The 16,601-nt window shown below is 56.6% G+C and overlaps 1 protein-coding gene across 1 annotated transcript in view; it reads right to left on the bottom strand.

Moving 5' to 3' along the window:
• Positions 1 to 16,601, bottom strand: part of ERCC2 (ERCC excision repair 2, TFIIH core complex helicase subunit) — a 37,152-nt gene that overhangs the window by 12,068 nt on the left and 8,483 nt on the right. Inside the window, exons 11-15 of the mRNA XM_080639870.1 lie at positions 8,095 to 8,213; positions 3,754 to 3,823; positions 2,355 to 2,424; positions 920 to 1,021; positions 767 to 830 (exon numbers count right to left, since the gene is read on the bottom strand). Coding sequence (XP_080495996.1) covers positions 767 to 830; positions 920 to 1,021; positions 2,355 to 2,424; positions 3,754 to 3,823; positions 8,095 to 8,213 — 425 coding nt within the window. The remainder of the gene's footprint in view (positions 1 to 766; positions 831 to 919; positions 1,022 to 2,354; positions 2,425 to 3,753; positions 3,824 to 8,094; positions 8,214 to 16,601) is intronic.

Genomic DNA, 16,601 nt, shown 5'->3' with positions numbered 1-16,601 from the left:
CCATAACCACGGCCCACGCCCCAGAACCACGGCCCCCGCCCCAGAACCACGGCCCCCGCCCCATAACCACGGCCCCAGCCCCATAACCACGGCCCCCGCCCCATAACCACGGCCCCCGCCCCATAACCACGGCCCCTGCCCCATAACCACGGCCCCCGCCCCATAACCACGGCCCCCGCCCCATAACCACGGCCCCAACCCCAGAACCACGGCCCCCGCCCCATAACCACGGCCCCCGCCCCAGAACCACGGCCCCAGCCCCATAACCACGGCCCCCGCCCCATAACCACGGCCCCAGCCCCAGAACCACGGCCCCCGCCCCATAACCACGGCCCCCGCCCCATAACCACGGCCCCAGCCCCATAACCACGGCCCCCGCCCCATAACCACGGCCCCCGCCCCATAACCACGGCCCCCGCCCCAGAACCACGGCCCCCGCCCCATAACCACGGCCCCCGCCCCATAACCACGGCCCCAACCCCATAACCACGGCCCCCGCCCCAGAACCACGGCCCCCGCCCCATAACCACGGCCCCAGCCCCATAACCACGGCCCCCGCCCCAGAACCACGGCCCCCGCCCCATAACCACGGCCCCAACCCCATAACCACGGCCCCCGCCCCAGAACCACGGCCCCCGCCCCAGAACCACGGCCCCCGCCCCATAACCATGGCCCCAGCCCCACATCCCTGCCCATGGGCTCCCCAGCCCCATAGCCGTGCCCCAGCCCCACATCCCTGCCCCCCCGCCCCCCAGGTGCCCCATACCGATGTCCTCCCGCGTCTCAAACTTAGAGGTGATGGCAACCTGGTCATTGCCGCGCCCCACGATCTATGGGGCAGGACGCAGGCACTGGTGACACCGGGACAAGGGGAACCCCCCCCCGGCGCCAGCCCCACAAGTGCCCCCCCCCGTCTCACCATGGGGCAGAGGCAGGTGCGGGCCAGCGTCATGCTGAACGTCGCCATGGTAACGGGGCGGAAGTCCAGGATTTTGGGATACATGTCCAGTGGGGAGAGAGTCTGGGGGGGGCAGGGCTGTGGGGCTGGGCTGTGGGGCAGGGCTGTGGGGCAGGGCTATGGGGCTGGGTTATGGGGCAGGGCTGTGGGGCTGGGTTGTGGGGCTGGGCTGTGGGGCAGGGCTATGGGGCTGGGTTATGGGGCAGGGCTGTGGGGCTGGGCTGTGGGGCAGGGCTGTGGGGCAGGGCTATGGGGCTGGGTTATGGGGCAGGGCTATGGGGCTGGGTTATGGGGCAGGGCTATGGAGCAGGGCTGTGGGGCAGGGCTATGAGGCTGGGTTATGGGGCAGGGCTGTGGGGCAGGGCTATGGGGCTGGGTTATGGGGCAGGGCTATGGGGCAGGGCTGTGGGGCAGGGCTATGAGGCTGGGTTATGGGGCAGGGCTGTGGGGCAGGGCTGTGGGGCAGGGCTATGGGGCTGGGTTATGGGGCAGGGCTGTGGGGCAGGGCTGTGGGGCAGGGCTATGGGGCTGGGTTATGGGGCAGGGCTGTGGGGCAGGGCTATGGGGCAGGGCTGTGGGGCTGGGCTGTGGGGCTGGGCTGTGGGGCAGGGCTATGGGGCTGGGTTATGGGGCAGGGCTGTGGGGCTGGGCTGTGGGGCAGGGCTGTGGGGCAGGGCTGTGGGGCTGGGTTATGGGGCAGGGCTATGGGGCTGGGTTATGGGGCAGGGCTATGGAGCAGGGCTGTGGGGCAGGGCTATGAGGCTGGGTTATGGGGCAGGGCTGTGGGGCAGGGCTGTGGGGCAGGGCTATGGGGCTGGGTTATGGGGCAGGGCTATGGGGCTGGGTTATGGGGCAGGGCTATGGGGCAGGGCTGTGGGGCAGGGCTATGAGGCTGGGTTATGGGGCAGGGCTGTGGGGCAGGGCTGTGGGGCAGGGCTATGGGGCTGGGTTATGGGGTAGGGCTATGGGGCTGGGTTATGGGGCAGGGCTATGGGGCAGGGCTGTGGGGCAGGGCTATGGGGCTGGGTTATGGGGCAGGGCTGTGGGGCAGGGCTGTGGGGCAGGGCTATGGGGCTGGGTTATGGGGCAGGGCTGTGGGGCAGGGCTGTGGGGCAGGGCTGTGGGGCTGGGTTATGGGGCAGGGCTATGGGGCAGGGCTGTGGGGCTGGGCTGTGGGGCTGGGTTATGGGGCAGGGCTGTGGGGCAGGGCTATGGGGCTGGGTTATGGGGCAGGGCTGTGGGGCAGGGCTGTGGGGCAGGGCTATGGGGCTGGGTTATGGGGCAGGGCTATGGGGCAGGGCTGTGGGGCTGGGTTATGGGGCAGGGCTGTGGGGCTGGGCTATGGGGCTGGGCTGTGGGGCAGGGCTGTGGGGCAGGGCTGTGGGGCAGGGCTCACCCCCGAGGTGATGATGACCGACTGGAAGCGCTCAAAGACCGGTTTGATGGCGATGGAGGCGTCGAGACAGCTGGAGGGGGGGAGGAGAACAATGAACCCCCACATCCCCCACCCCATACCCCATACCCCATATCCCATACCCCATATCCCATACCCCATACCCCATATCCCATACCCCATATCCCATATCCCATATCCCATATCCCATATCCCATATCCCATACCCCATACCCCATACCCCATACCCCATATCCCATACCCCATATCCCATACCCCATACCCCATACCCCATATCCCATATCCCATATCCCATACCCCATACCCCATACCCCATATCCCATACCCCATACCCCATATCCCATATCCCATACCCCATATCCCATACCCCATATCCCATATCCCATATCCCATATCCCATACCCATACCCCATATCCCATATCCCATACCCCATATCCCATACCCCATATCCCATATCCCATACCCCATACCCCATATCCCATATCCCATATCCCATACCCCATACCCCATACCCCATATCCCATATCGCATACCCCATATCCCATATCCCATACCCGATATCCCATATCCCATATCCCATACCCCATATCCCATACCCCATATCCCATACCCCATATCCCATATCCCATATCCCATATCCCATACCCCATATCCCATATCCCATATCCCATACCCCATATCCCATATCCCATATCCCATATCCCATACCCCATATCCCATATCCCATATCCCATATCCCATACCCCATATCCCATATCCCATATCCCATACCCCATATCCCATATCCCATATCCCATACCCCATACCCCATATCCCATATCCCATACCCCATACCCCATATCCCATATCCCATACCCCATACCCCATACCCCATATCCCATATCGCATACCCCATATCCCATATCCCATACCCCATATCCCATATCCCATATCCCATATCCCATACCCCATATCCCATATCCCATACCCCATATCCCATATCCCATACCCCATATCCCATATCCCACATCCCATATCCCATACCCCATATCCCATACCCCATATCCCATATCCCATACCCCATACCCCATATCCCATATCCCATACCCCATATCCCATATCCCATACCCCACATCCCATACCCCATATCCCATATCCCATACCCCATATCCCATATCCCATATCCCATATCCCATATCCCATACCCCATACCCCATATCCCATATCCCATATCCCATATCCCATACCCCATATCCCATATCCCATATCCCATATCCCATATCCCATACCCCATACCCCATATCCCATATCCCATACCCCATATCCCATATCCCATACCCCATATCCCATATCCCATATCCCATACCCCCTATCTCACACCCCACGTGCCCCATGTCCCACCAGAAGTGCAGGACGGGGTTGCTGATGGTTGGGGTCCGGTCATCAAAGGGCTCAATGATGATGGTGAAGCCTGGGGGGGGTCAAAGCACCCATGGGTGCTCTGCATCATATCCCATACCCCATACCCCATATCCCATATCCCATATCCCATACCCCATATCCCATACCCCATACCCCATATCCCATACCCCATATCACATATCCCATACCCCATATCCCATATCCCATATCCCATATCCCATATCCCATACCCCATATCCCATATCCCATATCCCATACCCCATATCCCATACCCCATATCCCATATCCCATACCCCATATCCCATATCCCATATCCCATACCCCATACCCCATATCCCATACCCCATATCCCATACCCCATATCCCATATCCCATACCCCATACCCCATATCCCATATCCCATACCCCATACCCCATACCCCATATCCCATATCCCATACCCCATACCCCATATCCCATACCCAATATCCCATACCCCATATCCCATACCCCATATCCCATACCCCATACCCCATACCCCATATCCCATATCCCATATCCCATATCCCATACCCCATACCCCATATCCCATAACCCATATCCCATATCCCATACCCCATACCCCATATCCCATACCCCATATCCCATACCCCATATCCCATATCCCATACCCCATATCCCATATCCCATATCCCATATCCCATATCCCATATCCCATACCCCATACCCCATACCCCATACCCCATATCCCATACCCCATATCCCATACCCCATATCCGATATCCCATACCCCATATCCCATACCCCATATCCCATACCCCATACCCCATACCCCATACCCCATATCCCATATCCCATATCCCATATCCCATATCCCATATCCCATACCCCATACCCCATACCCCATATCCCATATCCCATACCCCATATCCCATATCCCATACCCCATACCCCATACCCCATATCCCATATCCCATACCCCATACCCCATATCCCATATCCCATACCCCATACCCCATATCCCATACCCCATACCCCATATCCCATACCCCATATCCCATACCCCATATCCCATACCCCATATCCGATATCTCAAACCCCATATCCCATACCCCATAACCCATACCCCATATCCCATATCCCATACCCCATATCCCATATCCCATATCCCATATCCTATACCCCATACCCCATATCCCATACCCCATATCCCATATCCCATATCCCATACCCCATATCCCATATCCCATACCCCATATCCCATATCCCATATCCCATATCCCATACCCCATATCCCATATCCCATACCCCATACCCCATATCCCATATCCCATACCCCATATCCCATATCCCATACCCCATACCCCATATCCCATACCCCATACCCCATATCCCATATCCCATATCCCATATCCCATACCCCATACCCCATACCCCATATCCCATACCCCATATCCCATACCCCATACCCCATATCCCATATCCCATACCCCATATCCCATATCCCATATCCCATACCCCATACCCCATATCCCATACCCCATACCCCATATCCCATATCCCATATCCCATATCCTATACCCCATATCCCATATCCCATACCCCATACCCCATATCCCATACCCCATACCCCATATCGCATATCCCATATCCCATATCCCATACCCCATACCCCATATCCCATACCCCATATCCCATATCCCATATCCCATATCCCATACCCCATACCCCATATCCCATATCCCATATCCCATACCCCATATCCCATACTCCATATCCCATATCCCATACCCCATACCCCATATCCCATACCCCATACCCCATATCCCATACCCCATACCCCATACACCATATCCCATATCCCATATCCCATACCCCATATCCCATACCCGATATCCCATATCCCATACCCCATATCCCATATCCCATACCCCATATCCCATACCCCATATCCCATACCCCATACCCCATACTCCATACCCCATACCCCATATCCCATACCCCATACCCCATACCCCATATCCCATATCCCATATCCCATACCCCATATCCGATATCCCATACCCCATACCCCATATCCCATACCCCATACCCCATATCCCATACCCCATACCCCATACCCCATACCCCATATCCCATACCCCATACCCCATACCCCATACCCCATATCCCATATCCCATATCCCATACCCCATATCCCATATCCCATATCCCATACCCCATATCCCATACCCCATACCCCATACCCCATATCCCATACCCCATACCCCATACCCCATATCCCATACCCCATATCCCATACCCCATATCCCATATCCCATATCCCATATCCCATACCCCATATCCCATATCCCATACCCCATACCCCATACCCCATACCCCATATCCCATACCCCATATCCCATACCCCATATCCCATACCCCATATCCCATACCCCATATCCCATACCCCATACCCCATACCCCATATCCCATACCCCATACCCCATACCCCATACCCCATACCCCATATCCCATATCCCATATCCCATATCCCATACCCCATATCCCACACCCCATACCACATATCCCATACCCCATATCCCATATCCCATACCCCATATCCCATACCCCATATCCCATACCCCATACCCCATACCCCATATCCCATACCCCATATCCCATACCCCATACCCCATATCCCATATCCCATACCCCATATCCCATATCCCATATCCCATATCCCATACCCCATATCCCATATCCTATACCCCATACCCCATATCCCATACCCCATATCCCATATCCCATACCCCATATCCCATATCCCATACCCCATATCCCATATCCCATATCCCATACCCCATATCCCATATCCCATATCCCATACCCCATACCCCATATCCCATATCCCATACCCCATATCCCATATCCCATATCCCATACCCCATACCCCATATCCCATACCCCATACCCCATATCCCATATCCCATATCCCATATCCTATACCCCATACCACTCCCCACATCCCCACACCCCACTCCCCCCAGCCCCCCTCACCCCTCCCCTCCCAACCCCCAACTCCCATCACCCCAACCCCCCCCACCCCACCTTCCCATCCCCCATACCCCATATCCCCTACCCCATATCCCATATCCCATATCCCATATCCCATACCCCATACCCCATATCCCATATCCCATATCCCATACCCCATATCCCATACTCCATATCCCATATCCCATACCCCATACCCCATATCCCATACCCCATACCCCATATCCCATACCCCATACCCCATACACCATATCCCATATCCCATATCCCATATCCCATACCCCATATCCCATACCCCATATCCCATATCCCATACCCCATATCCCATATCCCATACCCCATATCCCATACCCCATATCCCATACCCCATACCCCATACCCCATACCCCATACCCCATATCCCATACCCCATACCCCATACCCCATATCCCATATCCCATATCCCATACCCCATATCCGATATCCCATACCCCATACCCCATATCCCATACCCCATACCCCATATCCCATACCCCATACCCCATACCCCATACCCCATATCCCATACCCCATACCCCATACCCCATACCCCATACCCCATATCCCATATCCCATACCCCATATCCCATATCCCATATCCCATATCCCATACCCCATACCCCATACCCCATATCCCATACCCCATATCCCATACCCCATATCCCATACCCCATATCCCATATCCCATATCCCATACCCCATATCCCATACCCCATACCCCATACCCCATACCCCATATCCCATACCCCATATCCCATACCCCATATCCCATACCCCATATCCCATACCCCATACCCCATACCCCATATCCCATACCCCATACCCCATACCCCATATCCCATACCCCATACCCCATACCCCATACCCCATACCCCATACCCCATATCCCATACCCCATATCCCATATCCCATATCCCATACCCCATATCCCATATCCCATATCCCATATCCCATACCCCATACCCCATACCCCATACCCCATATCCCATACCCCATACCCCATATCCCATATCCCATATCCCATATCCCATACCCCATATCCCATATCCCATATCCCATATCCCATATCCCATACCCCATACCCCATACCCCATATCCCATATCCCATATCCCATACCCCATATCCCATATCCCATATCCCATATCCCATATCCCATATCCCATACCCCATATCCCATACCCCATATCCCATATCCCATACCCCATATCCCATACCCCATATCCCATACCCCATACCCCACACCCCACCCCGCCCCATCCCATAATACCCGCCCCCGGGGCCCCCACCTTTGCAGTAGGTGCTCACGAGGGAGCCGAAGTTGGCCACGAGCGTGATGGGGGTGAACTCGGACACATCCAGAACCTCCAGGGTGCGGAGCAGGGAGCGGAGCCGCTCCGAGCAGAACCTGGCAGCGACCGGGGATAGGGACACATGGAAACGGGATAGGGACACATGGAAACGGGATAGGGACACATGGAAACGGGATAGGGACACAGGGAAATGGGATAGGGACACATGGAAACGGGACAGGGACACATGGAAACGGGACAGGGACACATGGAAACGGGATAGGGACACAGGGAAACGGGACAGGGACACATGGAAACGGGACAGGGACACATGGAAATGGGACAGGGACACAGGGAAACGGGATAGGGACACATGGAAACGGGACAGGGACACATGGAAATGGGACAGGGACACAGGGAAACGGGACAGGGACACATGGAAACGGGACAGGGACACATGGAAATGGGACAGGGACACATGGAAACGGGATAGGGACACAGGGAAACGGGATAGGGACACAGGGAAACGGGACAGGGACACAGGGAAACGGGATAGGGACACAGGGAAACGAGATAGGGACACATGGAAACGGGATAGGGACACATGGAAACGGGACAGGGACACATGGAAACGGGACAGGGACACATGGAAATGGGATAGGGACACATGGAAACGGGATAGGGACATATGGAAACGGGATAGGGACACATGGAAACGGGACAGGGACACATGGAAATGGGATAGGGACACATGGAAACGGGATAGGGACACAGGGAAAAGGCATAGGGACACATGGAAACGGGATAGGGACACATGGAAACGGGACAGGGACACAGGGAAACGGGACAGGGACACATGGAAACGGGACAGGGACACATGGAAATGGGACAGGGACACATGGAAACGGGATAGGGACACAGGGAAACGGGATAGGGACACAGGGAAACGGGACAGGGACACAGGGAAACGGGATAGGGACACAGGGAAACGAGATAGGGACACATGGAAACGGGATAGGGACACATGGAAACGGGACAGGGACACATGGAAACGGGACAGGGACACATGGAAATGGGATAGGGACACATGGAAACGGGATAGGGACATATGGAAACGGGATAGGGACACATGGAAACGGGACAGGGACACATGGAAATGGGATAGGGACACATGGAAACGGGATAGGGACACAGGGAAAAGGCATAGGGACACATGGAAACGGGATAGGGACACATGGAAACGGGATAGGGACACATGGAAACGGGATAGGGACACATGGAAACGGGATAGGGACACAGGGAAACGGGACAGGGACACAGGGAAACAGGATAGGGACACAGGGAAACGGGATAGGGACACATGGAAACGGGATAGGGACACATGGAAACGGGACAGGGACACATGGAAACGGGACAGGGACACATGGAAACGGGATAGGGACACATGGAAACGGGACAGGGACACATGGAAACGGGACAGGGACACATGGAAACGGGATAGGGACACATGGAAACGGGATAGGGACACAGGGAAAAGGGATAGGGACACATGGAAACGGGACAGGGACACATGGAAACGGGACAGGGACACATGGAAACGGGACAGGGACACATGGAAACGGGATAGGGACACATGGAAACGGGATAGAGACACATGGAAACGGGACAGGGACACAGGGAAACGGGATAGGGACACAGGGAAACGGGACAGGGACACAGGGAAACGGGACAGGGACACAGGGAAACGGGATAGGGACACATGGAAACGGGACAGGGACACATGGAAACGGGACAGGGACACATGGAAATGGGATAGGGACACATGGAAACGGGATAGGGACACATGGAAACGGGACAGGGACACATGGAAACGGGATAGGGACACATGGAAACGGGATAGGGACACAGGGAAAAGGGATAGGGACACATGGAAACGGGATAGGGACACATGGAAACGGGATAGGGACACATGGAAACGGGACAGGGACACATGGAAACGGGATAGGGACACATGGAAACGGGATAGGGACACAGGGAAACGGGATAGGGACACATGGAAACGGGACAGGGACACAGGGAAATGGGATAGGGACACAGGGAAACGGGATAGGGACACATGGAAACGGGATAGGGACACATGGAAACGGGATAGGGACACATGGAAACGGGACAGGGACACATGGAAATGGGATAGGGACACATGGAAACGGGATAGGGACACAGGGAAACGGGATAGGGACACATGGAAACGGGACAGGGACACAGGGAAACGGGATAGGGACACATGGAAACGGGACAGGGACACAGGGAAACGGGATAGGGACACATGGAAACGGGATAGGGACACATGGAAACGGGATAGGGACACAGGGAAACGGGATAGGGACACATGGAAACGGGATAGGGACACATGGAAACGGGACAGGGACACATGGAAACGGGACAGGGACACATGGAAACGGGATAGGGACACATGGAAACGGGATAGGGACACATGGAAACGGGATAGGGACACATGGAAACGGGATAGGGACACAGGGAAACGGGATAGGGACACATGGAAATGGGATAGGGACACATGGAAACGGGATAGGGACACAGGGAAACGGGACAGGGACACATGGAAACGGGATAGGGACACATGGAAACGGGATAGGGACACAGGGAAACGGGACAGGGACACATGGAAACGGGATAGGGACACATGGAAACGGGACAGGGACACATGGAAATGGGACAGGGACACATGGAAACGGGATAGGGACACATGGAAACGGGATAGGGACACATGGAAACGGGACAGGGACACATGGAAACGGGATAGGGACACATGGAAACGGGACAGGGACACATGGAAACGGGACAGGGACACATGGAAACGGGATAGGGACACATGGAAACGGGACAGGGACACATGGAAACGGGATAGGGACACATGGAAACGGGATAGGGACACATGGAAACGGGATAGGGACACATGGAAACGGGATAGGGACACATGGAAACGGGACAGGGACACATGGAAACGGGATAGGGACACATGGAAACGGGATAGGGACACATGGAAACGGGATAGGGACACATGGAAACGGGACAGGGACACATGGAAACGGGATAGGGACACATGGAAATGGGATAGGGACACAGGGAAACGGGATAGGGACACAGGGAAACGGGATAGGGACACATGGAAACGGGACAGGGACACATGGAAACGGGATAGGGACACATGGAAATGGGATAGGGACACATGGAAACGGGATAGGGACACATGGAAACGGGATAGGGACAGATGGAAATGGGATAGGGACACATGGAAACGGGATAGGGACACATGGAAACGGGATAGGGACACATGGAGATACAGGTGACACAAGGGGTACAGGTGACACAAGGGGTACAGGTGACACAGGGGTACAGGTGACACAGGGGTACAGGTGACACAGGGGGTACAGGTGACACAGGGGTACAGGTGACACAAGGGGTACAGGTGACACAGGGGTACAGGTGACACAGGGGGTACAGGTGACACAGGGGGTACAGGTGACACAAGGGGTACAGGTGACACAGGGGGTACAGGTGACACAAGGGGTACAGGTGACACAAGGGGTACAGGTGACACAGGGGGTACAGGTGACACAAGGGGTACAGGTGACACAGGGGGTACAGGTGACACAGGAGGTACAGGTGACACAAGGAGTACAGGTGACACAAGGAGTACAGGTGACACAGGGGGTACAGGTGACACAAGGGTACAGGTGACATAGGGGGTACAGGTGACACAGGGGTACAGGTGACACAAGGAGTACAGGTGACACAGGGGGTACAGGTGACACAAGGGGTACAGGTGACACAGGGGGTACAGGTGACACAGGGGGTACAGGTGACACAGGAGGTACAGGTGACACAAGGGGTACAGGTGACACAGGGGGTACAGGTGACACAAGGGTACAGGTGACATAGGGGGTACAGGTGACACAGGGGTACAGGTGACACAAGGAGTTCAGGTGACACAGGGGGTACAGGTGACACAAGGGGCAGAGGTCACACAGGGGTACAGGTGACACAGGGGGCACAGGTGACACAAGGGGTACAGGTGACACAGGGGGTACACGTGACACAGGGGTACAGGTGACACAGGGGGTACAGGTGACACAGGGGTACAGGTGACACAAGGGGTACAGGTGACACAAGGGTACAGGTGACACAAGGGGTACAGGTGACACAAGGGTACCGGTGACACAAGGGGTACAGGTGACACAGGGGTACAGGTGACACAAGGGGTACAGGTGACACAGGGGGTACAGGTGACACAGAGGTACAGGTGACACAAGGGGTACAGGTGACACAGGGGGTATAGGTGACACAAGGGGTACAGGTGACACAGGGATACAGGTGACACAGGGGGTACAGGTGACACAAGGGGTACAGGTGACACAGGGGTACAGGTGACACAAGGGGTACAGGTGACACAAGGGTACAGGTGACATAGGGGGTACAGGTGACACAGGGGTACAGGTGACACAAGGGGTACAGGTGACACAAGGGGTACAGGTGACACAGGGGGTACAGGTGACACAGGGGGTACAGGTGACACAAGGGGCAGAGGTGACACAGGGGTACAGGTGACACAAGGGGTACAGGTGACACAAGGGTACAGGTGACACAAGGGGTACAGGTGACACAGGGGTACAGGTGACACAGGGGGTACAGGTGACACAGGGGTACAGGTGACACAAGGGGTACAGGTGACACAAGGGGTACAGGTGACACAGGGGTACAGGTGACCCCAGTACAGGTGACACAGGGGTACAGGTGACACAGGGGGTACAGGTGACACAAGGGTACAGGTGACACAGGGGGTACAGGTGACACAGGGGTACAGGTGACACAAGGGGTACAGGTGACCCCGGTACAGGTGACACAGGGGGTACAGGTGACACAAGGGGTACAGGTGACACAGGGGGTACAGGTGACACAGGGGGTACAGGTGACACAAGGGTACAGGTGACACAGGGGGTACAGGTGACACAAGCGGTACAGGTGACACAGGGGTACAGGTGACACAAGGGTACAGGTGACACAGGGGGTACAGGTGACACAGGGGTACAGGTGACACAAGGGGTACAGGTGACACAGGGGGTACAGGTGACACAGGGGGTACAGGTGACACAGGGGGTACAGGTGACACAAGGGGTACAGGTGACACAGGGGGTACAGGTGACACAAGGGGTACAGGTGACACAGGGGGTACAGGTGACACAGGGGTACAGGTGACACAGGGGGTACAGGTGACACAAGGGGTACAGGTGACACAGGGGGTACAGGTGACACAAGGGGTACAGGTGACACAGGGGTACAGGTGACACAAGGGGTACAGGTGACACAGGGGTACAGGTGACACAGGGGGTACAGGTGACACAAGGGGTACAGGTGACACAGGGGTACAGGTGACACAAGGGGTACAGGTGACACAGGGGTACAGGTGACACAAGGGGTACAGGTGACACAGGGGTACAGGTGACACAGGGGGTACAGGTGACACAGGGGTACAGGTGACCCAGGGGGTACAGGTGACCCAGGGGTACAGGTGACACAAGGGGTACAGGTGACACAGGGGGTACAGGTGACACAAGGGGTACAGGTGACACAGGGGGTACAGGTGACACAGGGGGTACAGGTGACACAGGGGGTACAGGTGACACAAGGGGTACAGGTGACACAGGGGGTACAGGTGACACAGGGGTACAGGTGACACAGGGGGTACAGGTGACACAAGGGGTACAGGTGACACAGGGGGTACAGGTGACACAAGGGGTACAGGTGACACAGGGGTACAGGTGACACAAGGGGTACAGGTGACACAGGGGTACAGGTGACACAGGGGGTACAGGTGACACAAGGGGTACAGGTGACACAGGGGTACAGGTGACACAAGGGGTACAGGTGACACAGGGGGTACAGGTGACACAGGGGTACAGGTGACCCAGGGGGTACAGGTGACACAGGGGTACAGGTGACACAGGGGGTACAGGTGACACAGGGGTACAGGTGACCCAGGGGGTACAGGTGACACAGGGGTACAGGTGACACAAGGGGTACAGGTGACACAGGGGTACAGGTGACACAAGGGGTACAGGTGACACAGGGGTACAGGTGACACAAGGGGTACAGGTGACACAGGGGGTACAGGTGACACAAGGGGTACAGGTGACACAGGGGGTACAGGTGACACAGGGGGTACAGGTGACACAAGGGGTACAGGTGACACAGGGGGTACAGGTGACACAAGGGGTACAGGTGACACAAGGGGTACAGGTGACACAGGGGTACAGGTGACACAAGGGGTACAGGTGACACAGGGGGTACAGGTGACACAAGGGGTACAGGTGACACAGGGGGTACAGGTGACACAAGGGGTACAGGTGACACAGGGGTACAGGTGACACAGGGGTACAGGTGACACAAGGGGTACAGGTGACACAGGGGTACAGGTGACACAAGGGGTACAGGTGACACAGGGGGTACAGGTGACACAGGGGGTACAGGTGACACAAGGGGTACAGGTGACACAGGGGTACAGGTGACACAAGGGGTACAGGTGACACAAGGGGTACAGGTGACACAGGGGGTACAGGTGACACAAGGGGTACAGGTGACACAAGGGGTACAGGTGACACAGGGGTACAGGTGACACAAGGGGTACAGGTGACACAGGGGGTACAGGTGACACAGGGGGTACAGGTGACACAAGGGGTACAGGTGACACAGGGGTACAGGTGACACAGGGGTACAGGTGACACAAGGGGTACAGGTGACACAGGGGGTACAGGTGACACAAGGGTACAGGTGACACAAGGGTACAGGTGACACAAGGGGTACAGGTGACACAGGGGGTACAGGTGACACAAGGGTACAGGTGACACAAGGGTACAGGTGACAAAAGGGGTACAGGTGACACAAGGGTACAGGTGACACAGGGGGTACAGGTGACACAGGGGGTACAGGTGACACAGGGGTACAGGTGACACAAGGGGTACAGGTGACACAGGGGTACAGGTGACACAGGGGGTACAGGTGACACAAGGGGTACAGGTGACACAGGGGTACAGGTGACACAGGGGGTACAGGTGACACAGGGGTACAGGTGACACAGGGGGTACAGGTGACACAAGGGGTACAGGTGACACAGGGGGTACAGGTGACACAGGGGTACAGGTGACACAGGGGGTACAGGTGACACAGGGGTACAGGTGACACAAGGGGTACAGGTGACACAGGGGGTACAGGTGACACAGGGGTACAGGTGACACAGGGGGTACAGGTGACACAAGGGGTACAGGTGACACAGGGGGTACAGGTGACACAGGGGTACAGGTGACACAGGGGTACAGGTGACACAAGGGGTACAGGTGACCCAGGGGGTACAGGTGACACAGGGGGTACAGGTGACACAAGGGTACAGGTGACACAGGGGTACAGGTGACACAGGGGGTACAGGTGACACAGGGGTACAGGTGACACAGGGGGTACAGGTGACACAGGGGTACAGGTGACACAGGGGGTACAGGTGACACAGGGGTACAGGTGACACAGGGGGTACAGGTGACACAGGGGTACAGGTGACACAAGGGGTACAGGTGACACAGGGGTACAGGTGACACAAGGGTACAGGTGACACAAGGGGTACAGGTGACACAGGGGTACAGGTGACACAGGGGGTACAGGTGACACAGGGGTACAGGTGACACAGGGGGTACAGGTGACACAGGGGTACAGGTGACACAGGGGGTACAGGTGACACAGGGGTACAGGTGACACAAGGGGTACAGGTGACACAGGGGTACAGGTGACACAAGGGTACAGGTGACACAAGGGGTACAGGTGACACAGGGGTACAGGTGACACAGGGGGTACAGGTGACACAGGGGTACAGGTGACACAGGGGGTACAGGTGACACAGGGGTACAGGTGACACAAGGGGTACAGGTGACACAGGGGTACAGGTGACACAAGGGGTACAGGTGACACAAGGGGTACAGGTGACACAGGGGTACAGGTGACACAGGGGGTACAGGTGACACAGGGGTACAGGTGACACAGGGGGTACAGGTGACACAGGGGTACAGGTGACACAAGGGGTACAGGTGACACAAGGGGTACAGGTGACACAGGGGGTACAGGTGACACAAGGGGTACAGGTGACACAGGGGTACAGGTGACACAAGGGGTACAGGTGACACAGGGGTACAGGTGACACAAGGGGTACAGGTGACACAGGGGGTACAGGTGACACAAGGGGTACAGGTGACACAGGGGTACAGGTGACACAGGGGGTACAGGTGACACAGGGGTACAGGTGACACAGGGGTACAGGTGACACAGGGGGTACAGGTGACCCCGGTGCAGGTGACACAGGGGTACAGGTGACACAAGGGGTACAGGTGACACAGGGGGTACAGGTGACACAAGGGGTACAGGTGACACAAGGGGTACAGGTGACA

This window comes from Psittacula echo (assembly GCF_963264785.1).
Source record: "Psittacula echo genome assembly, contig: SCAFFOLD_120, whole genome shotgun sequence".
NCBI lineage: Eukaryota > Metazoa > Chordata > Aves > Psittaciformes > Psittacidae > Psittacula > Psittacula echo.
The sequence above is the reverse complement of the archived record's forward strand: the minus strand, read 5'-3'. Positions and strand labels throughout refer to the sequence as shown.